Source organism: Moschus berezovskii, chromosome 24 (genome assembly GCF_049115385.1).
Source record: "Moschus berezovskii isolate FMDL1 chromosome 24, NW_MosBer_1.0, whole genome shotgun sequence".
NCBI lineage: Eukaryota > Metazoa > Chordata > Mammalia > Artiodactyla > Moschidae > Moschus > Moschus berezovskii.
The window spans coordinates 28,318,277-28,343,031 of NC_142483.1; the positions used below are offsets into that span (position 1 = coordinate 28,318,277).

General features: G+C 42.3%; 1 protein-coding gene across 1 annotated transcript; it reads left to right on the forward strand.

The window, feature by feature from the left end:
• ARL6IP5 (ARF like GTPase 6 interacting protein 5) lies at positions 1 to 24,582 on the forward strand. Its single transcript, XM_055414305.2, has 3 exons — positions 1 to 577; positions 20,008 to 20,225; positions 22,556 to 24,582. Exons 1-3 carry the CDS (start codon positions 402 to 404, stop codon positions 22,726 to 22,728), a joined length of 567 nt encoding a protein of 188 aa, XP_055270280.1. The 5' UTR covers positions 1 to 401; the 3' UTR covers positions 22,729 to 24,582.
• Positions 24,583 to 24,755: the final 173 nt, after the last annotated feature.

Sequence of the window (24,755 nt, forward strand, 5' to 3'; positions counted from 1 at the left end):
CAGCTGCAAAAATTTTCCCTAAAGTCCAGACGACATTCCTAAGTTAGACATTCAAAAGGGGTATTTTAAAGACAGTTCTTTGTATTCGGACCGCCAGGGACGGCTCTGCCACCTCACTTCACCCAGAGGATTTCCGCTGGTTTCTTTACGTCAGTTCATCTCTACTTTGCTCTGCTTCGGGGGCCTCTGTTTTCCGGTAACCAACAGCTTAGAACCAATCAAGACGTAAAGAAGAGAAGAAACGCCCGTCCGCTCCCAATTTCCTTTAGTCCACTGCCCGCCAACCGCAGAGCCGACCGAGGCAGAGCTTCTTGTCAACTTCAACCCAGCTCAGCTGATCGGTTGCCGCGCCGCCGCAGTCAGATTCCAGAAGAAAAGAACAAGAAGGTGGGACGCGAGACATGGACGTGAACATCGCTCCTCTCCGCGCCTGGGACGATTTCTTCCCAGGCTCTGACCGCTTTGCCCGGCCAGACTTCAGGGACATTTCCAAATGGAACAACCGTGTGGTGAGCAACCTGCTCTATTACCAGACCAACTACCTGGTGGTGGCTGCCATGATGATTTCCGTTGTCGGGTAAGTGGGGTTCCCCTCCCGGGCGCTGATCGGGGTCAGCACGGAGGGGGCTCTGGGTGCCAGATCCCGGGATGCGGAAACGCTCGCCGCGCCGGTCTCCTGGCCTGATCCCTGCAAGCGGCCAAACCCGTGGAAACCTGTTCGCAGGGCGAGGCCGCAGCAGTCTGGGGTCCTTTTTCTTTTCCGCGCCTCGGGCTGAAGCGTGAAAGCAGTCCTAGGGGGTGCGGAAATATTGCCAATCTCTAGCAAGAAAAAAATGACTTTTTTTTTCTTCCTCCGCCCCGATTACGCTTTTGCTGTGGTTGATATTTGTCGCGCCCCAGTCTCTTAAAAATAAGAAGAAAAGAGGAAAGTAGTGTAACCTTATCCTGCAGCTGGCTCGGACGGACGCCGTCCTGGAAGGTTGGGGCCCCAGGGTGTGGATCCGAACTTGCCTTTTGGGGTGTTAGTGTAAAAAGGACATCAGAGAAGTGATGCTCTTTATGGGTTTCTCGGCCTAGCGCCTGCCACATTGTAGGAGAAAGCCGAGCTTGGGAGCAAAAGGGTGGGTGTAGCCTGGTGGCGCATCTCCCAGCATGGGGCGAAGTCTGCCATGTAGAAACGGTGTCCCTTTTGCTCTTTTTTTCTTCCAGGACTTGCCAGGGATGGTCATTTTATCTTCGCACCCGGTCTTAAAATTAAGTGTCCTGTGTTATATACGATTTCACCCAACACCTGCTCTTCTAGAAACCACTTTCTCTTGTAGGTCATTCTTTAAGAAATGCTTCACTCATTTTTGCAAGATGGGGTGGTGCTATTCTACATCTTGCTGATCCTATGCATCTTTAAAGAAAAAGCCACCCTCAGACTTTATAAAGGAATCCACTTGTCATTAAAGAAGTGGCTGATATTTCTGTTTGAAATTGAACACAGGGGAAAAGAAAGCTGGCCTGGGAGAAACGAAAAATCTAAACTTGGAACGTGTGGGGAAGGGTGAATAGGGTGGTTTCTGAAGTTGGTTTACTGTTCTTTGGCTTATTTTTTAAGTCACTTCTCTGTACCAAGCTCAGGCACACCGTGATCAATCACACATGAATCCTGGCCAAAGAGCACGTGACAGTTGTTGAGAAGCTGTAGGACCCGATACCCAGCTCAGGGGAGAGAAAAGGAGTTCATAATTTCTGGTTGTGGTTCAGGCTGTTTGCCCCCTTTGCAGAAAAGGATTATCATTTGTGGGGTTCTGTAGACAATTACTCAGATCCTCATGATGTGTTGCTTAAGGAACTCAGAATGGCTTGGTGTGTGGAGGGCACTGGGCTCTGAACAGATTCTGCCAAGTTAAAATTAGTTGGAGTGGGACAGACCTGGGTCAGCTGCCTTCTAAACCTTCCCCTAGCTTCATGCTTAATGCGTATTTCCCAGAGCAATAAAAAAAAGTCTTAAAAAAAAACATAGGTAAATAGGATTGCATCTCTTGTTTTGCCTTCTTTTTCTTTTCCCTTGTAAAGGCATCTTATCTAATGATCTAGCTAGGGTGTTTGTTTTTTTTTTAGGTACCCCCCAAAGGCTTAGATATTGGGCAAGATTTGACACAGACCAATCAAATGTACAGAAAATAAGACAAAACAAAAAACTTGCTTTTCAAAAAGATATACTGCCCAGATGGACACAAGCTCCAGGAGCCTTGCTACCCTGATGGCATTCATTTTTCACTATGAATGCCAGGGGCAGCCGCTGAATAAATATAGCTCCTTCATTGTGAAGTCTTAGCCCACTAACTCAGGCAGTTTGGGATGCTGGCCCTTCCCATTTCCCTTTTCAAGCAGGAGCTGTTAATTGGCAGTCAAATTTGTGAAAGTACAAAGTAGCTATTTCATTGTTTATTATTACCCTTATCTTAAAAAACTTACAAAAGATACAGGCTAGTCAGTTGTTTCACACATTAGAGAAGGAAATGGCAACCCACTCCAGTGTTCTTGCCTGGAGAATCCCAGGGGCAGGGGAGCCTGGTGGGCATCTGTCTATGGGGTCACACAGAGTCGGACACGACTGAAGTGACTTAGCAGCAGCAGCAGCAGCAATCAGTTGTTTTGAAGATTGTATGTCAAGTATGTGATATCCCTTGTACCCCAGTAAAATGTTTTGTGATATCTTCAACTATTTCCTATGCATCTACAAACACACAGTCTATAACTCTTTCCAGATTGCTCATTTCTTTCTTCATAATTTAACTGTAATAAAAGCTAACATTTATTGAGTGCTGCATGTGCCAGACGGAGAAGGCAATGGCAAGCCACTCCAGTACTCTTGCCTAGAAAATCCCATGGATGGAGGAGCCTGGCAGGCTGCAGTCCGTGGGGTCGCTAAGGGTTGGACACAACTGAGCGATTCACTTTCACTTTTCAGTTTCACACATTGGAGAAGGAAATGGCAACCCACTCCAGTGTTCTTGCCTGGAGAATCCCAGGGACGGGGGAGCCTGGTGGGATTCTGTCTATGGGGTCACACAGAGTCGGACACGACTGAAGTGACTTAGCAGCAGCAGCAGCAGCATGTGCCAGATACTTTGCTACCTAATGCAGCCCAATGAGATGAGATATTATTACTAAACCTGAGGCTCAGAGAGGTTACATGACCAGCCCAAAGTCACAATCCCAGGCTTGTGCTCTTAACTACTATTCCACCTTCCTCTGAGTCATGAGGTTAGAGTATCTTAAAGCTGGAAAAAAACAAATATCTTCAGGGTCAGGAGCTTAGCTGACTCCGGAATGTGTTTCTCATTCTAAAGAGAAATTTTCTCTTTTGTGACGTCTGTAGATGGGAGGGTCAGAACAGTACTAGAGGCTGTTCACCTGCCCCCTCTACCTGTATCTGATGGTTTCTCATCATATCTTGGTAGAGTGTGGGTGTGAAAATACAGCCCGGGTGTTTCCTGGGGAAAGGATTGTGTTTGAAGGGCCTTCGTCAGTGGTGCCGCCCCCTGCTGGACGGGAGAGGCCATCAGGTCATTGTTGGAGGGCTTCAGCCTCAATTCTGAATGTTCCTGTGTTGAAAACTGGCCGTGAGTAAGGAAAGAATGAAGCTGCTCTTAAACACTGCAGAAACGGAGGGGGTGAACAAAATGGATATCATCTAGCTCCAAAACAACTGAAGGGGCTGCCCAGACTGAGATGGAGATTAAGAGGGATCAAGATAGAGACAGATCTGTGAGTGAGGGCCTGATCAGGCATGGCCTGATAATTCATGATTAGAAAAGTTTGGTCTTCATCCTAATAGCATGGTTTCTCAGGCATATGACTTCCATTCATATATGGAATCTATTCTGCTTTCAGATTAAGTCTGAGTGAGTCTCTTAGCTAACAGACCTGGTGGGGGCAATTGCCATATCTTCTATTTCTTCACATAGTAGACAATAGTAGTTAAGAATTTAAGCACTAGCGCCTGGTTAAGTCAATTTTGAATCCTAACTACCAGTCACTAGCCATGTGACCTTTGGTAGGTCACTTGAAACACCCTTTGCCTCAGTTTCCTCAGCTGTAAAATGAGACTATTCACGGTACCTGTGTTATAGGGCTTTTGTGAGGATTATCTGAGTTAATATAGGCAAGTTTCTTAACACAGTGTCTGGCCCCTACTGTTTGCTCCAAGAAATTTATTTTGGAGTTTTATTATTATTTTTATCTCTGTTAGTGTTATCATAGACTAACAGAGAAACACAGGTAGCATCTTTATCCCAGCAGCTCCATCGACCTGAACACCAGTCCCCAACTTACTCACCTACCCCTACCTCTCCTATAGGACTCGGTTTTGGCACCATCTCTTTGAGGAAACATTCTCCCTTCTCCCTCCCTCCCCACACCTGTATCTATATTTTGCCTGGTACTTACCCCCAAGTTTTAGGTTGTCTGTTCGCTTGTCATCACTCTGTGCTCTTGACACCTTGAGGCCAGAGACTGTGCATTTTGTTTGGGGGGGGGGGCGGTTCTTGTTATTGGGCTTAACATTATTTTTATTCTCTGGATCCCTGAGGCCAAGAATATAGCAGATGCTTAGCTGATGAGTGAAAAGAAAAAATAAATGAACATAAGGTTTCACCATGCGGATGGGAGCAACTTTTAACCTACTTAACAGAATAAATCATTTCGAAGCACACAGCAACAGCCAGCACATAACAGCAACATGCTCCTGGAGTGAGACTAACTGGGGTTGTTGTTGCTGACAGCGCTCACTATGTATTGGTGAGGATTCAGTTCAGTTCAGTCACTCAGTCGTGTCCAACTCTTTGCGACCCCATGAATCACAGCACGCCAGGCCTCCCTGTCCATCACCCAGGATTACTATGGTGTAAAAATTCAATTTTAAAAAGTTTAAAAACCAGACTCTTCATTACTTCATATTGCCTTTGCAAAGGCAGTGAAATACCCTTCAGTAATGTTTCTCTGTCTGGGTGCTACTGACATTTTGGGTGGTAGAATACTTTGTTGTAGGGGACTATCCTGTGTATTGTAGGATGTTTAGCACCATCTCTGCTCTCTGTTTTGTGAATATTGATACATTAGTTTGTACTTGTTATATTCATAAAACGTAATTTGCAATAAAAGAAAAAGTGCCCTCCCCTTCAGTTGTGATCATCAAAACTGTCTCCAGACATTGCCAAATGTCCCCTTGGGATCCAAATCACCCCAATTGAGAACCGCGGCTCTCTTGCCCAGAAAAAGATGATGATTCTTCAGCAGCATCTTTGCTAAATGCAAGTTGCTTTATCATTGTTGCTGTCGTTTAGTCACTCAGTCATGTCCAACTCTTTGTGACCCCGTGGACTGCAGCCCACTAGGCTCCTCTGGCCATGGGTTTTCCCAGGCAAGAAAACGGGAGTAGGTTGCCATTTCCTTCTCCAGGGGAGCTTCCCGATAACCTAGGGGTCAAACCCATATCTCCTGCATTGGCAGGCAGATTCTTTACCACTGAGCCACCTGGAAAGCAAGTTGGTTTATAAAAAATTACAGAAACAGAATTTTGCAAGGACAGAACAGAATTTTGACATTAGGTCCTGGCTCCTGACTTTTCAAACATTAGAATGGCATGAATTTGAAGCTTTATACAGCTTTGATCATTAGTCTTAATTTATTATATTTGTTATGTGATCATTTTTTTTCTGCTTTGCCTAGAAGACTCTACTGGTTCCACAGACTCAGTCTTTTTATTTTTTGATAGGCTTATGGCATTTGCTTTTATCCATTTTCTGTTCAAAAGTCCACTTGCCCTGGAGTTTTTCTGCCATAGAATAGAAATCAAATGACTTCATTAATATTAAACACACTAGGGCCTAGCAAATGATAACACTCAAATGTTAACTGCTATTATTCTATGAAATCCTAGATTACAGACATGATTAGAAGTCTCCCAACTTGTGTATTCTCTTGAGCAGAAGTATTAGATGAATACTGTAGAAATTTTCATTTTTATTTTTCTTTATAAAAATTTATTTTTTAACTGAAGGATAATTGCTTTACAGAATTTTGTCGTCTTCTGTCAAACCTCAACATGAATCAGCCATAGGTGGACCTATATTCCCTCCCTTTTGAACCTCCCTCCCATCTCCCTCCCCATCCCACCCGTCTAGGTTGATATTACCCTTTAGTAATCACAGCTTCTGTTACTTAGAAAACTTGGCTTCCTTGAAGTGTTGTGTTTCCTTTTGAAATGCAGGCATCACTCCAGAAGAGATCAAATGAGTTAAAGAAGCATGAATAACAAGCTGAGGAATGCATGTTCTGTTGAACATGACTTTGTGTCATTTAAAACAAGAAAGGAACAATGTCTAAGATAGAAAAGGACATGACTTAACCTCCTCCATCCTTCACATGAGACATCTCAGCACTGGATATTCTTCTTCTGTTGTCTATAGCAATAGATGTCTCTCTCTATTTTCAAAGTGAAAAGCAAAGGCATAACCTAATTGCACGTGCAATTTAAGTACCAAGTATATGGTACATTCTAGTTGTAGACAGGCATCCATGTGCTTAAAAGAATGCCAAAAGATTCACTAGAGAAATCTGTCCAAACTGTAGACCATGGAACTGCAGTATTTTTTTTCACCCTGGGAGACTGTTAGAAATGCAGAATCTCAGGGTCCATCTCAGACCTATTGGGTCAGAATCTGTATTTTAACACACTCTTAGATGAGTCCTAGGTGCATTACAATTTAAAAAACACTGATCTGATCTAGTTCAAAGGAAAGAGTAAGAAAATATAACTAAAACAACCTATAAGCCCAGATGTTACCTTTGGAGATTCTTGGTGTATAGTTCTTGGCTAGGTATAGGCATCTGTGGTTTTTTTCCCAATGCCCCAAGTAATTCTGATATGTCTCCTAAGTTGAATCTGAGAAGTACTGATCCCTATTATATTAAAAATATGTCCTAATTTTCCTTGTTATGGCTTGTTAGATATCAGTTCAGTTCAGTCGCTCCGTCATGTCCAACTTGTTGCGACCCCATGGGCTGCAGCACGCCAGGCCTCCCTCTCCATCACCAACTCCCGAGTTCACTCAAACTCACGTCCATTGAGTCAGTGATGCCATCCAACCATCTCATCCTCTGTCGTCCCCTTCTCCTACTGCCTTCAATCTTTCCCAGCATCAGGGTCTTTTCAAATGAGTCAGCTCTTCACATCAGATGGCCAAAGTATTGGAGCTTCAGTTTCAGCATCAGTCCTTCCAATGAATATTCAGGACTGATTTCCTTTAGGATGGACTGATTTGATCTCCTTGCAATCCAAGGGACTCTCAAGAGTCTCACAGTTCAAAACGATCAATTCTTACCCATCATTTAAAAGTGGCCATTTAATTTCTAAATACTTGGAGGTTTTAAAGTATCTTTGATATTACTTTCTCATTTAAATGCTTTCTTCTCTGCAGTCACCCTCTGTGTTTTTTTCAGTCTTCTAACTTTGAGGCTTTCAATGGCTAAGTCAAAGATCTCTGTTGGTAAATGTCACATTGAACTTGAAAATATGTGAACTATTTTTAAAACATCTTTTAATATTGATTTCTAACATAATCCCACAGTGATAAGAGAACAGACTGTATATGATTTCAGTACCTTTAGGCCATGAAATTTTTGCACCTTGTTTTATGTCCCTGGATATGTTCCAGTGCCTCCTAGTTTACAGTCTAAGGGAACTTGAAGAGAATTTGTATCCTACCATTGTGTGAAAATTATATAAATCTTAATCATGTTGAATTGGTTCATGGTGCTTTTCAGGTCTTGTGTATCCTTCTACTTCTCTGTATATTCATTCTATTCATTCTTGAGAGTTTGATATTAAAACTTCAATTAAAAATCTTAATTTATCTATTTATATAGTAGGACCATATGTAACTTTGTTCCATATTTTCCAAGTTTCCTGTACATGTTATCATAGTCTCAAATTTAAAAACTAAAAAAAAAAAAAGAAGAAAAGAAAAATAGCTAAAAAAAAAAAAGAAATACTGATCCCATCAAACCCCACAGCTTTCATAGATGTAAAGGTCACAAGGCTAATCTGAATCAAAGCTGCTAACAGAAGCTTGGTTTATTAATATAATTGAAATACTTTGTCCATTAAGCCATTGCATATATTCTAAAGCTCCTTATTAACCAAATTCAACAGCATACCTGACTCACAACATTTGTATTATCATGCCTATCTCCCTCTCACAAATATTCCCTGCCATTAGAACACATATTTTCTGATGTAGCTTCAGAAGAAGAGAGAAGGCAATGGCACCCCACTCCAGTACTCTTGCCTGGAAAATCCCATGGACAGAGGAGCCTGGTGGGCTGCAGTCCATGGGGTCGCTAAGAGTCGGACACGACTGAGCGACTTCACTGTCACTTTTCACTTTCCTGCATTGGAGAAGGAAATTGCAACCCACTCCAGTGTTCTTGCCTGGAGAATCCCAGGGACGGCGGAGCCTGGTGGGCTGCCGTCTATGGGGTCGCACAGAGTCGGACACGACTGGAGTGACTTAGCAGCAGCAGCAGCAGCAGCCTCAGAAGTACTAACCACGTACAGATTCTGTAAGTATGTACATGCCTCTGCCGTGTCTCCAGTCAGAAAGGCACCTTTATCCTTAATGATATACATTGGTGCTTCTCCTTTAAGGCAACATAATGTAGCTGGTGAGTGAATAAGCTCATATTTTGTTAGCTGAAGTACTTCATCCTTGTATGGGCTATGGAGGTGTTACCACTGGGCAGAAGCTAGAGTTACCGCTTTTTGCTTTCAGTTGCTTGGGATGGTAAGGAGTTTCTGGAAGGCTGGTAATTCTATCTGAAAAGACTAAACTATAATCTTTTGCAAAATGAGTGTGGTCTCATTATATGTTCTAGGCAGGTAGTTACCAACATCTGGTTTTAAGAAATGGGCAGATTGTTCATACCTTTTAAGTTCCTAGTTGGTAGAGGAAGAGAAGAATCAGAGAGCCCTTGGATGGAGGGGAATGTATTAAAACCTTTGCAGACAGAATTATGCAGTCTGTTTCTGCTGAACTTAATGGAAGTGTTCCTGAAATTCATCAGCTTCAAAGCAAGCTCTACAATATTTCTCTCACTTGTGCTGCTTCCTTTATTCATTCCACGAAGAGTGTGAATCACTTACCAATATCTCAGGTATTATGCTAGGAGATACAGTGGAGAGTAAGACAGCTGTGGTTCCTGCCCTTAAAACTTTTAGAGTCTAGAGAGGCACCAAGATGATGCTGAAAACATAATAATCAATTTTTATACGAGTATAGCAAGCGCACAGAAACATACACTTATATAAACATGCATCGTTTTCGATCTGACTTAACCTGATCTCCCCTGTACATTAGTGATTCCAAATCGCAAAACTCGTAGGATCAAAAAGTGGGAGAGGCACTGAGTATGTGGATGGAGAAAGGATTATTAAATGGAACCATCTTCACTTGCAGCTCAGATGCCTTCTACTCAGCTGGACAGATATTTACTGAGCACCTGCCACATCCCAGATACTGTGGATGCCCTGATGATACCCGTGGGAGTACAAGTCCACCCAGCCTTCCCCAGTCCTCCCAGAACTCATCTCTTCCTGCCCTCCCACACACTTTTATTTGCACTTGAGACACTGCACTTGGCATGCTGGCACATGTTTTTCCCTGGCAGGGCATGTGTTTCTTCTGAATGTAGAACTTGAAGAGGTCTATCAACACTCAGTAAAATTTTAATCTGAAAATTCCTCATCAAATAAGAATTCCTTAGATCATCTTCTCTGACACTACGTATGTAACCTTGTTTTTCTCAACATCTCCCCATATAACCTGAAAAAGAAAATCCCCTACTGCTGCCAGACGGGGGGTAGTAGTTTCTATCTCCTTTCCCTATGTAAGGATTTACAATGATTCTGGGCAAATGTGCAAATAAATAAGTGGATCTGGGGTTCTTTTTGATATCTTTCTAAGAGGGCAAAAGCTCTCAGTCAGCTTACTAGGGGCAAAGAGCTCTGTACAGGAAATGCAATTCTAAAAGGTGAACTGGACGTCTACCAAATTGAGCAGTGCCATTGGACTTTTTAATTTTTGTTTTGGGTAAATGAATGACTCAGCTTCAGAATACTTAGAACTCCATCCTGTCTCTTGTGGTGAGCTTGGCTTCTTGCTTCAGGGAACACTTTTGTGTCTGTGATCTTAAGCAAAACCTGTAGGCTGTCTTTCAGTTCTGGGAGCATTTACCCATATAAATAGACAGGATTTCCTGGTCTTTTCTCCCAGGGAGCATTCACAAAATGGAGACACTTGGAAGGCAGAAAGCCTATCCCAAGTGGAAAACTGAGGCTTTGGCTTCTGCTTCTACAAATCCCCCTTGTATCCCATCAGTGAAATCCTCCTTGTCTCCAGGAAATACAAAGGAATGCAGAAATTGGGGTTGAAAGTGAATGTGTTAGTCTCTTGTGTCCTGCTCTTTGCGACCCCATGGACCGTAGCCCACCAGTCTCCTCTGTCCATGAAGTTCTCCAGGCAAGAATACTGGAGTGGGTTGCCATTTCCTTCTCCAGGGTTCAGTCAGTTCAGTTCAGTTCAGTCGCTCCGTCGTGTCCGACTCTTTGCGACCCCATGAATTTCAGCACGCCAGGCCTCCCTGTCCATCACCAACTCCCGGAGTAGTGGAAGATAAACAGAGAAGGATTTGCTTGTAGGAGGGGAGTTTATGTGTCACCAGACTCATTAGCATTTGTCCAAACAAGTGTCTTCTCTCCACAGTGCTGTAAGAACTTGCCATGTGACAACAATTTAGTTACCTCAACTAAAAGCATTCAGAAAGAACAGTTTTTAAACAAATATCTTTCCACTTGAGTTCTAAAGCATTATTATGAGATTAACCATGAGTTCCTAATTGTTGAGGGCAGTGATCAGTATACAGGAAGATTCATTACACCATTCCCTTTACCTTTAGAATTTGCCATAATAAAAAAGTTTAAAAAGGATTTCCTGGGACTTCCTTGGTGATCCAGTGGCTAGGGTTCTGCGCACCCAAGGTGGGGGTCCCAAGTTTGATCCCACATGCTGCAACTAAGAGTTTGCATGCTGCCACTAAGATCTGGTACAGCTTCGTAAATAAATATTTTTTAAAAGGATCTGCTGCAGTCTAACCCCTTGTATAGTGACTATATGAAGCTTCACAGCTGTGGGAGGTGAGACTTATAGCTTCTAACTTAAGTCCAAGCTGTTATTTAGTGCAAATAAAACAAGCAATGAGCTTGATAAACACAGAGGAAAACACAGAGGTTCCCAAAGTATATCTTACAATGGATACTTTTAACATGCCAACTGTTGCCAAGACAGTGGATCATCAGGATGTGTTTAGTTTGATGATACCAATACACACAGTGTAACAGATATTCAGTACATATCGAGTATGCAATAAATATTGTGGGCTGATTCAGTCCATTAGGAAAATCTCAAGGTTAGGTTACTCTGACCATTCTGTGACAAAAAAGACCGAATTCTGCCCCATGTTAACTGCCTATGATCAAGAAATTCGGGAGACACTGATCACGTTTACTCAAAACTGATTTGTACGTTTCATACATTTATACTTTATAATCAGAGATAGTTCTTGCAGGAAGAAAGCCCTGTGGGAAACCAAAGTAACCACAGAAGATGGTTGGGGTTATCTGTGGAATCCGAGAGCAAGGGGGCCCTACGTAGGCAGGTCTGTAGGAGGATGGATCTCCCTCTGTCCTACCCACCCTCCTCCTGGCCCCCAGCCAGCATTAGAGACAGAACTTGGAAAAGAGTCCTCCTTGCAGCAAGCCCAAGGGTCCTGTGATCTCATCTGATCTTTTCTTATATCACATAGGAGTTTTTCCTACTTCTAGTTTTTCATTTGTTCCTTTCATCACAGCTCTGTGAAGGTACAAAGACACGGACTATCTTTACAGTAATGTTTAGTGTACAGTGAGGAATAAGAGCAATTTGTTCAAGATAAATCTCACATCACTTATTTCATGGCCATACAAAGTTGCTGAGCTTACTTTAAATAACAGGAAAATGTGCTAGACTCTTACTTACCTTTTTTTTTTCCTTTCTTTCAACAAATATTTATCAAATTCCTGCTCTGTGCCAGGTGTCATGCCAAGTGCTGGGGAGAAAATATCATGGTCCCTGCCCTCATAGTGCTTAATCTCTAGTGGGAGACAGAGACATTCATAAGATACTCGTTCAAATAAGTTATCAAATTGCCACTGAATTTATGGCAACTCACTCCAGTATTCTCGCCTGGAGAATCCTGTGGAGAGAGGAGCCTGGCAGGCTCCAGTCCACAGGGTCGCAAAGAGTGGGACATGACTGAAGCCACTGAGCACAGACACAGTTATGTATCACCTTAGGGATGGTGAAGAAGAGCCAGACGGTGTGAGAATGTGGTCAGAAAGACCAGGAAAAAGCTGATGAAGCTGAGATTTGAAGGAGATAGAGAATCGGGCAGAAAGAATGGCTTGTGCACAGGCTTGGGATGGCCACGGGCAGGGTAGGCTCTAGAGATAGACAGAAAACCCAGTGGATGGTGTGGAAAATCAGGAGGCGGTGGTGTGAGGAAGCAGACAGGCAGAAATGCTATAGCCCGTAGGCATCCCTCATACTGATGATTGAAATGGTCCGTTCCTCCTGGCAGATGCAGCGTAAGGCAAATCACAGGTTTGGCAGGTGAAGTGTGGCCTGAATTTCAGGCTCCTGTTTCCCACCCTCAGCTCAGCACCCTTGTCCCAGATGCCAGCCACACAACTGTATGCAATGGCCGTGGCTGCAGAGGCAGGCAGGGGCCAGACCCTGCAGGGCCTTGTAGAATGTGGAAAGGATACTGCTTTTATCCTAAGAGCACTAGGAAGCGAGAAAATGGATGGGTGGATTCATATTTGCAGTGACTCCTCTGGTTGTTTCAGAACCTCAGAAAAATCTCACCAATTTAGAGAAGTGCCCTGTGAGTAAATGGTTCCCCCGCTTTCTTAGTGAGTCAGGCTTCCTTGGGAACCAAACTACAAAAATAGCTTTTGGGGGTTAGAAAATTGGAACACAGTGCGAAGCTGCTTCTGTTGCTCAGAAAATATTTCACTGCCTCTTTGGTTCTAGTTGGCATTACAGCGTGGCAGGCATTAGCAAATGTGCACTTGAGTCAATCTGAAGATCTCTGAATAAACTTTTATCACTAGCACTGCAGGCGGGAGCCTCGGGACAAATTTATTAACTTACCCTGTTTCTTATCTTAATTCTGTGTAGAAAATTCCATGGACAGAGGCTACAGTCCACGGGGTTATAAAGGGTCAAACATGACTGAGCAACTAACTCTTTCTGTGTAAAATGAGATGTGTTTTCAAGAACCATGCTAGCTCTAAAATTTTGCAGTTGGCCAAGATTGTTATTTTTCTTTTAGCAGCTTCTGTTGAAACGACAGCCATAGCTAGCTCAGTCATGCTGGTAAGTTTAGGACCTGCATCCACACCCGCTCATAACTACCTTCCTTTAGACACAAATGAGAATGTTGAGGGATTTCCTAGAATGACCTTTAGTTGCTTACCCTAAACTAGAAGAAAACGGTTCTCAAATGGTTGAGGGGGGAAATCCCTGGAGCAGGTTAACAGCACAGAATGGGTCATATTATGGATTGTGTCAACTGGCACTGTTTTTCCTACCCCTGGATTCCTCTAAATATATTTATTCATTGCCCTGGGTCTCAGCTTATTCATCCGTGTAATGGGATTGCACTTATTCCTCTTTGAAGAGTCAGCTACAGGGTTCTATAATGGGATTCTAAGCCTTTTTACAACTGTTAGTGATTCCCCTAGAATTTTTAACTATGACATTTATCTGTCATATTGATATTGTCATTTATCTTCTAACTGAGTAGAATACATATGCATGTGTGTGCTTGTTAAGTTGCTTCGGCTATGTCTGACTCTTTGTGACCCTGTGGACTGTAACTCGCCAGGCTCCTCTGTCTATTGGATTCTCCAGGCAAGAATACTGGAATGGGTTGCCATGCCCTCCTCCAAGGGATGTTCCAGACCCAAGGATCAAACCTGGGTCTATTATGTCTCCTGAATTGGCAGGCAGGTTCTTTACCTCTAGTACCACCTGGGAAGCCCAGGATACATATATATGTAGGTATGTATTTTCAACTCACAATAGAAAAACATATTTAATGTTTTTGATTTGTAAAGGAAAGTCCTGTTTTCACCAAAGACAGAAAATCACGATCTCTCCATCTCTCCCTCAGTCTCTCTCTTCTCTCCCTCCTCTCTCCCTTCCCCTCTCTCCTTTGCTTCCATCTAGCTTCCTGCCTTGCTTCCTCCTTCTCATTCATGGACCTCCAAAAAATGAAATCAGTTCACTTCAGTTGCTCAGTTGTGTCCGACTCTTTGAGACCCCATGAATCACAGCACGCCAGGCCTCCCTGTCCATCACCAACTCCCGGAGTTCACCCAAAGTCAAGTACATCAAGTTGGTGATGCCATCCAGCCATCTCATCCTCTGTCGTCCCCTTCTCCTCCCGCCCCCAATCCCTCCCAGCATCAGAGTCTTTTCCAATGAGTCAACTCTTCGCATGAGGTGGCCAAAGTATTGGAGTTTCAGCGTTAGTATCAGTCCTTCCAATGAACACCCAGGATTGATCTCCTTTAGGAAGGACTGGTTGGATCTCCTTGCAGTCCAAGGGACTCTCAAGGGTCTTCTCCAGCACCACAGTTCAAAAGCATCAGTTTTTCGGTGCTCAGCTTTCTTCACAGTCCAACTCTCACATCCATACATGACTACTGGAAAACCCATAGCCTTGACTAGACGGACCTTTGTTGGCAAAGTAATGTCTCTGCTTTTTAATATGCTGTCTAGGTTGGTCATAACTTTCCTTCCAAGGAGTAAGCGTCTTTTAATTTCATGGCTGCAATCAGCATCCACAGTGATTTTGGAGCCCCCAAAAATAAAGTCTGACACTGTTTCCACTGTTTCCCCATCTATTTTCCATGAAGTGATGGGACCAGATGCCATGATCTTAGTTTTCTGAATGTTGAGCTTTAAGCCAACTTTTTCACTCTCCTCTTTCACTTTCAGCAAGAGGCTTTTTAGTTCCTCTTCACTTTCTGCTATAAGGGTGGTGTCATCTGCATATCTGAGGTTATTGATATTTCTCCCGACAATCCAGCTTGTGCTTCTTCCAGCCCAGCGTTTTCATGATGTTCTCTGCATAGCAGTTAAATAAGCAGGGTGACAATATACAGCCTTGACGTTCTCCTTTTCCTGTTTGGAACCAGTCTGTTGTTCCATGTCCAGTTCTAACTGTTGCTTAGTTTCTCAAGAGGCAGGTCAGGTGGTCTGGTATTCCAATCTCTTTCAGAATTTTTCACAGTTTATTGTGATCCAGACAGTCAAAGGCTTTGGCATAGTCAATAAAGCAGAAATAGATGTTTTTCTGGAACTCTCTTGCTTTTTCCATGATCCAGCGGATGTTGGCAATTTGATCTCTGGTGCCTCTGCCTCTTCTGAAACCAGCTTGAACATCTGGAATTTCATGGTTCACGTATTGTTGAAGCCTGGCTTGGAAAATTTTTAGCATTACTTTACTCGCGTGTAAGATAAGCACCTATCAGATCCAATGGCAATTGTCCACATGAAAACTAGGTGGCATATTTATGAACATTTTATCCTAAGGGTCCTTGGGCTTTATGGTGATTTATGTCACTAAGAACCCAAACTGTTGAGTAAAAGCTTTACTCATTTCAAACAAGAACTGGTTTCCAAAACTCCTGCACTAACTGGAAAATGAATTTAATCTCTGGAGGATGATCTGTGTATTTTATTTTGCTCCAAGTACAGGGAGGTGCCAGGGCAGTGGGAGTGCTGTGCATTTTCCCCTTTCTTAGAGTGGAATTGCACTTAAGCAGAATAAAGAAGAAAATCATTTCTGCTCCAAGTAACTTTGTTCATTTTTTCCAGCTTGTAACTTTGTTTTCTAATTATAGAGCACAGCTTGGGCACTGGGTAAGCTAAAACCAGCCCTATAGGACTCTCTGCTCTGTTCTTTCTTCTTGAACATGAGCAACAGGAGCAGGTGAAAAGCACATTTGGACCTGCTTGAGTCAGGCCTAGATTTTTCATTGTTCTTTGTCCTGGGCTTGATTTAGCCATTCAGCCTAGAGGTCTACCTCACTTGTACTGAGAAACATAGAAAAAACTTGGCATGCATTTCATTATATGCTCTGCCTTGTGAATTATTATTTTTATAGATATTCTAGGAAGAACTGAGATGGAGACCTTTGACATTTTCCACCAACCAACCATCTCCCGGGCCTCCTAGGTGGCGCTAGTGGCAAAGAACCTGCCTACCAATGCAGGGTCAGGAACATACCCTGGAGGAGGTATTGACAACTCATTCCAGTATTCTTGCCTGGAGAGAATCTCGTGGACAGAGGAGCATGGTGGTCTAAGGTCCACAGGGTTGCAAAGAGTTGGACATGACTGAAGTGACTAGCACACACGCACACACAGAATCATCAGCATGCAACCATCTCCTGTTTGGAGCTTATACAAAGGAGTTTCCTAAACTTGAAACATCTGCTCTAGTTCTTTGAGATAATATTGATTTGGTCAACATCAAGTCTGTGTAAAAGGGTTTGTCTCTTTCAGGCAACTTCTCCCATTACTTTTATTTTTAAATATCAATTGTTTTATCTTCAAGTAATATATGACTATTGAAAAAATATGAAAATAGAAATAAGCAAATGGTAATATACTACCCATGATCCTATATTGGAAGGACTGATGCTACAGCTGAAACTCCAATACTTTGGCCATCTCATGCAAAGAGTTGACTCACTGGAAAAGACTCTGATGCTGGGAGGGATTGGGGGCAGGAGGAGACGGGGACGACAGAGGATGAGATGGCTGGATGGCATCACCGACTCGATGGACATGAGTTTGAGTGAACTCCAGGAGTTGGTGATGGACAGGGAGGCCTGGCATGCTGTGATTCATGGGGTCGCAAAGAGTCGGACACGACTGAGCGACTGAACTGAACTGAACTGATCCTATTACCCAGTAAAACTGCTAGAGTCTTTTAAATTTCTCTCATAATGTTTTTGGTGCTAGAAATGAAATGTGTTAGTCTGTGAGAGTTTCTAAGTCTCTCCACCCAGTCTCCCCATCACCTGCAAAAGAAGATCTTGTTTTGGCCCTGAGCTAGATCTTTCCTTCCCCAGACCTTGAAGGACATTTTTCTTTACCAAACCAATTCTAGGGTCAAAGCTGGAGAGAAGGTATAACCCATATAGAATCATGAAAAAGAAAAGAGAAAAGGGCCAAGAGACCTAGCTAGTGAAGACGCTGAGGGAGAAGGAGGACGCACAGACAAGCACATATGCTGGATGCTGGGAAAGCTTCGGGAGTGGGGTGGGGTGGGGTGGATTAGTTGAAAGAGGATCCGGACAGTGAGCTGGAAACTAGAGTTTGAGTGGGAGAAGGCAGAGCTTGGCTGTGCTCATGAATTGAAATTGCATCAGCATCACTGGAGAGATGAAGCAAGGCAAGATTGTTGTAGTTGGCCTGCCCAAAGCCAGAGGTGTGGGGCTGGAGAGCCTGTGTGCGTGGTCAGTCACTAAGTCATGTCCAACTCTGTGTGACCCCATGGACTGCAGCCCCTGCCAGGCTCCTCGGTCCATGGGATTCTCCAGGCCAGAATACTGGAGTGGGTAGCATGCCCTCCTGCAGGGGATCTTCCCAACCCAGGGATTAAACTGAGGTCTCCTGCACTGCAAGCAGATTCTTTACCATCTGAGCCACCAGGGAGGCCGGAGCTGGGGAGCAGTTACTTTTATATCTTTACATTTTATGTGTTGTATGTTCACTTTATTTCTGATCATAAAATAAGGTACTGATTGTGGAAATTTCTACTTCTGAGTTGTATAACATAGGTTCTAAAGCCACCTACCAGAGAGAATTGTTGCTTTTACCTAAGCAATATATTATTGCCTTCCCACATGATAAAGCATACTTTGATTTTTTGAAAATAATTATATATGTCACCATTTTGTACATTGTTGGCCATATACATTGTTTCTAAAAGTTATAAATTATAAACACCACTAATGTGAATACTGTTACAATTCAGTCTTTGCATTTTTATTAATTTCTTTACATTATCTATTCTGAAGAGATTTTTGCCTGGAAGGGTATAAGTATTTGCAAGAGTTCTGAATGAAATAAGCAACTTATTATGATAGAGTTTAATTTAAAACTACATGCTACTACTTTGACCACTGTTTAGCTCCATGCATTTTAGTAGAAATTAACTTTTTCAAAGGAGTTTAACATTAATTATGTCACTGCTTTCACCCCTTAAGATATGCAATACTTTCACTCCTATTTGAAACTATTTAAATATTAAATAGTAAAGTAGGTTTTCTGTTTCAGGAGGCAGAATCAGAGTGAAAAATTTCTTTTTTTTTTTTTTTGAACAGAGGAAAATTTATGCGTCGAACCTGGACTGGTCACTTATGATAATATACATGCTACAATTCCATTCTCTCCAATCATTCCACCTTCACCCTCTCCCACAGAGTCCCAAAGACTGTTCTAAAACAGAGTGAAAAATTTCAAGGGATTTTTTAAAAAGGAATCTTAGTTATCCTAAATATAAATTCCAATATGAAATGACTTCATCTGTTCTGTTTCAGAAAAAGTCAGTTCTTGGCATCACCTTTCATTATCCTGTCTTCCAGATCAGTGATGCTGATGATAACACACTGACCCCTCCTTGTTTTTCCCAAGCTACATGCTCATTAGCGTCTTAGGAGGGTAAAAAGTTAGTAAATCATCGTACTTCCTGACCACAAATGTCTTAAGAATTTTATACACACAGTGGGTTGGGGGTGGGCTTGGGTGGGGCTACAGTGCCCAGTCATTCTCACTTATGAAGTACTTGGTCTCCATGTCCTCTTTATAAATGGCTTTCCCCCATTATCAATAGCAGTGTAACCTTTGGCTCATGTAACAATGAAACTGGAGGTTTTATGCCTGGAAATCTCAGTTGATAACCCATCTCCTAATGATACTCTGGGCCTTTTAAAGAATTAGAGTGGCCTCTCTAACACCAGGAGTCATAAACCCAAATGCCTCTATGGGCCAGGCAGCTTCTGTAAGAGACCAGGGCAAGGCAGCTGTTAGAAAAACAGTTATTAATGGCAGCTCACTGTGTCAAAGGGCCTCTGTGTCAAAGACTCCATAGATAGTGGTGGGGGTTGAGGTTAAATGGAGAGCATTTGTTCTATGTAAAGGAGAAGGCACTCTAGTCAGTGGCTGACGTGGGAAACTTGAGCCTAGTTTTGTGAGATTTTCTTGTTTCCAGGAGAAGCAAGAAACCCCAGGGTTGATGGATTTAAACACACACACACGCACACACACACATTGTGATTCAAGTAAAAGTTTTTAAAATTATTGTACAGTCCAGACACAAGTGTAACTGCAGACTGGCTTATGAAGCCCACCATGTGACCTGAACTCCACATTCATCTAGCATGGCAGATTCTAGGAGGATTTAAATAAGCCCTTGGAGCTCAGAAAATACAATCATTGTATACTAGAGCCCAGGATGTATGAAAGCTAAAGACAGTCCATCCAACAAAGGGGCTCTCGTCTATTGAAATGCTGGGCCTCTAATGTGATGGGCTATTTGGTAGGAGTACAACTGCCTCCCTGTGAATTTTCCCCCCACTGTGTTCTAACCTCTGTTCCCAAGTTTCTTCCTTTGAGAAGTGATCTAATACTATCGCCCTCATCAGGATATGAGGATTAAATGAGACAGCTGAGATAAAAGGCTTGGTAAGTATGCTTTGTTGCTGCTCTTCCGCTCCCCGCTTCCTCATTTCCCTCCTCCTGACCTGGGCTCGCCCTTTCTTCCATGTTCCAGGTTCCTGAGCCCCTTCAACATGATCCTCGGAGGCATTGTGGTGGTTCTGGTGTTCACGGGCTTCGTGTGGGCAGCCCACAATAAAGACATCCTCCGTCGGATGAAGAAGCAGTACCCCACAGCGTTTGTCATGGTGGTCATGCTAGCCAGCTACTTCCTCATCTCCCTGTTCGGGGGAGTCATGGTCTTTGTATTTGGTATCACTTTTCCTTTGCTGTGTAAGTGAACCTGAGCCTTTATATCATCAAGCAGTGTCAATCCATTCATCCAGTGAGAATGCCCTAACCTGTTTCTGAGGTGCGTTGGCAGGTCTGCAAAACTATCAAGAGTTTTCTGCAACAGCAGATCAAGGCTGAATAGCCCATTAATGGCACAGATACGTACTGGGCACCCCCTCTGTGCCACTCTTCTGGGGACACAACAGTAAACAAAACGAATTCGGATCCCAGGTCATACAGTAGTGGCATGGTCTGCATTGGAATCCAGATTTGTCTGATATTAGAATCTGTTCTTAACTGTTCAGTGCCAGGCATCCCGTGCTGACACAGAAATGAATGTTTACTCTCTACTTACTCAGAAGATTGTAATTAGTGTCAAAAGCATTGTAAATTGGCCCAGAATATATATAACCATGGACTCCAATCCTGGTGATGAGAACTAGACATTTTCTAAAGTCTGCGTCCGCTGTTGACTGAGATTCCCAAGCACTTGAAGCCTGAAATAGAGAACAGATAAAACTCCAGTCTCATCAATGGAAGTCTAATTAGAATTATAGTGTACTCAGTGATAGGAACATCCCTTTAATTTTTAAAGCATTTCATGTGCTTCTATTCCATTAAATAAAATCAATTCCTTGTTTCGGGTTTGTTAGATTAAGCCCCCAGAATATTTATATGTGAATCCCACACCTTATTGGATAAAATAATTGAATCATTAAATTTAGACATTTTTGAAATACTCTTCAGGATTTCTTTATGTGCTAGAGACAATGTTTCAGTGATTCTGCCTCGGTATACAGCTTGTAAAAAACAGAGCAGTGTAATGAAACCTATCGTAAGTTAAGAGTCAAGGGTCCAGGTTTCTATTCCTAGACCTGCTGGAAACCGGCCATGTGATCTGCACCAATTGTCTTATATGGGAAGAGCTGACTCACTGGAAAAGATCCTGATGCTGGGAAAGATTGAGGGCAGGAGGAGAAAGGGGCAACAGACAATGAAATAGTTGGATGGCATCATCAACTCAGTGGATATGAGTTTGAGCAAACTCTGGGAAACAGTGAAGGACAGGGAAGCCTGTAGTGCTGCAGTCCATGGGGTCACAAAGAGTCAGACACTACTGAGTGACTGAACAACACCATAATCCTATATGGGCTATAGTTCACTCATCCATAAAGGAAGGGAATTAGACAAGATCAGTGATTCCCAAACTTTGATGATTGTGAGAATCATCCAGGATGATTTTAACATATACATTTCTCAGCCACATCCCTTGGAGATCTTGATTCTTTGGTCCACAGGGCTGTCCAAAGAACCTGTATTTTTAGAAAGCTCCTCAAATGTTTCTAGTGGTCACTCTTGATTAGGAGCCTCCAGAGAGAAGGCACATGAGTGCTTCTCAAAATGAGGGCCCAAAATTACCCACATCAGAATCATCCACAGTGATTACTGAAACGTTACATTCCAGAACCCTACCTCGGTCTCAACAATCTCAACTCCAGGTGCTGGAGACTGGGAATCTGCCTATCTAACAGGCTTTCTCTCTGGTGATCTATATGCACACAGAAGTTTGAAAAGTGCTGGTGTAGATTACCCAAGGTGTTGACTTAAATACAGACTCCTGAACCCATCCCTGTAAAGGTTCTAGAAGTTCAGGAGGCCCAGGAGATAGGCCAGAGAAAATCTGTTTCTTACAAACGAACTCAGGTAATTCCTAATGATCAGGTAAATTCTGTGAATACCAGGTTACATAAGGTCTGTAAACCCTTAGCATTTTATCTAGACATTCTATATCCAACACTGTACAATAGCTTTTTCCAGATATCTATACCCAACACTGTGCAAAACTGCCCCTTAGGAGGCACCTTCTAAGAGGACTTTACTTGCGTGCCTCCTGCAGGAATGAAATACAGACAACCCCTGAACTGAGCATGAGTTCTTTTCCGGAAAAGGTTAGCATTAAGTTCATTTTTAGGTAGGTTGAAATCACATCAATTCGCTTTGAATTTCAGGGTATTTAAGTAGCATCTGAAAGGCATTGATGATAATGTGTGAAGGGAAGAGCGTGGCTGCCAGATTATGGTCCTTCCTGCTGAATACGACATTGTCCTGCACACACAAAGAATACCGTAAAGTCCAAGGATCCTGATGGACTTGGGGCCATCAGGCTGACAAACAGCTTTATATAAAGTTGAGGGACCCACATGGGGACGTGGATCAGTTAGAGATGCAGACTGGACTGCAGCTAATGGAGAAGGTTGTTACTTCAGTTGTGAAGCGGGGAGGGAGAATGGGTGCTTTGGTGCTAACCATCACCTTTCATTTCCCCGTAGTGATGTTCATCCATGCGTCGCTGAGGCTCCGGAACCTCAAGAACAAACTGGAGAATAAAATGGAGGAAATTGGTCTGAAGAGGACACCCATGGGGATTGTCCTAGATGCCCTGGAGCAGCAGGAGGAGGCCATCACCAAGTTCACTGACTATATCAGTAAAATGAAGGAGTAAACGGAGGTGACCTGGTGATAGGGTTGCAGCAGAAATCGAGTTGCGGTTTGCCCTTGTCCAGACCTACTTTCCGTTTGTGTTTTTGAAATAGGAGGTGCACGAACCATCCAGCCATCCGTGGCACCGTGCACGGAGAGGCCTCCATGTTCTCATCTCTGCTGTCACAGAGAAAAGGCCTCCGACTAAAAGAAACCACCCTCCTGTTATGTCTGACATCTCCAGTGTGTTTATGTAAGCTGATTGGAAATGGATCGCCCTTATTTCTTAAGGAGAATAAAAGAATCATGGAGTGTACAGCAACAATATGATTATTTTGTAGGAAACAGTTTGTAAAGTATCAAGGCAATATGAATAAATGAAAAGACTGTGAAAGGAGATGATGTTATCCTGTTTTAATCCCCCTCAGCATCCTCCTTCAAAAATATTCCTTCCTTAGGATTATAATATGTGGGGTATCAATTAGTTTAGCTTTTATTATTATTGTTTAAAATAAAAAATGATCTTGATCACTTTGCCTCCTGGTTGATGTGCAGTGGATAAAGCAGTTGTTTCTATTTTGTTTACAAACATAAAGCTTCTGGCTGCTTAGGAGAATATTTTATCAACTTTTTTGTAAATTTTTGAAATGCTATTAATGTTTTCATTAGAAGGTATTTGTTGCAAACTAAATATCATCTTCTTTAAGGGGGCTACAGCTCTGTAGCCTGTATTATTCTTAATGAGCTTGTTTTAAAAAATCAGAATAAAATGAGTTTCTATTGCACGGTTTTTGTTCTTATAATGACAAAGAGGTATCCAAGATAATGTTTCCCTTCTTTCTTCCCCTTTTTCTTCTTTTTGTTCAGTTTTTAACTGCAACATTTAGAAGGTAAGAAATGAACATACATTTTTATTAATTCCTTGGGAGTAGAAAGAGGACAGTAATAGCTGATCTTTTGAAATGTGAAAAGCATCTTTAGATGACCAAGCAAACAGACCTTTAAAAATGGGAATGAAAATGATCATTGACTTCTGCAGTTCATAGAACTTTAGATGGCACTTGGCACCACTATATGTTTTTATAAATAGACATTAGAATTAATATAGCATGAGTTTATATTTTTTGTTACTTTCTTCCTTTTACTCCCCATATATTTTGAAATAGGTGATATAACATGTTTTCCTTGCCAGCTGAGTGATTTCATAGATGAACAGAAAATATTTAGATTTCCCTAGCATGCAGACAATTGGGGCAGTACTCATTGAAGAGACTCTTGTACATCCTAGAAGAAGAAGCAATGCATATGCCACTCCTGATTTTTCTTGCATTTTGATTTCTCACCCAACCTGCAGTCTTCATCTTCAGCACAGTGGTATCACGTGATTTCACACACATGGTCTAGAATTTGGACCCTTAGCTAAATATGAAGAATAAAATTTATCAAAGATTTTTTGGGGGGGTGCGGAGTTAGACTATTTACTTCAGACTATTGTCTGTGTTAAATGTCTGAGAAACTTAGTGACAACCCTATAAATGATGAGCCTGTTTCTGTGCAGCAAAAAATACTCAGTTTTCAAATACTGTTAATAAAACTTTAATATTTATTAATCTCCAGTCAGAATAAAATTGAATCCTAATAGGATCTTTTTTTAAACCTGACATGGGCTTATACATATTTTAGACCCATTTTCTACATGGTGAATTCGGCAGACTAAAATGCAATAAATGTGGAGAAGGTGACAACTTGAAGGAAAAAAAATTCTATTATAATTACTAATGATTGGTTGTCATTTCTGGAAGGATTATAATGGGAAATTCTAGCATGGAAATGCTAAAATTAAATTTTTCAATTAAGATGTTTAGGGTGGGAGTGGGTGAATAGAAAAAAGCGTGTGAATGACTTCACTTATCTCTTGACAAAACCCATGTGACGAAGCAGTAAATTTGAATTTGGATCATCTTTTCTTTTTTGGACATCTAAGAGTAAAGTTCTCTTTCAGCACTCTTAACACTTTGTAAAATTTCTGGCTTATTTATTAATACTGTT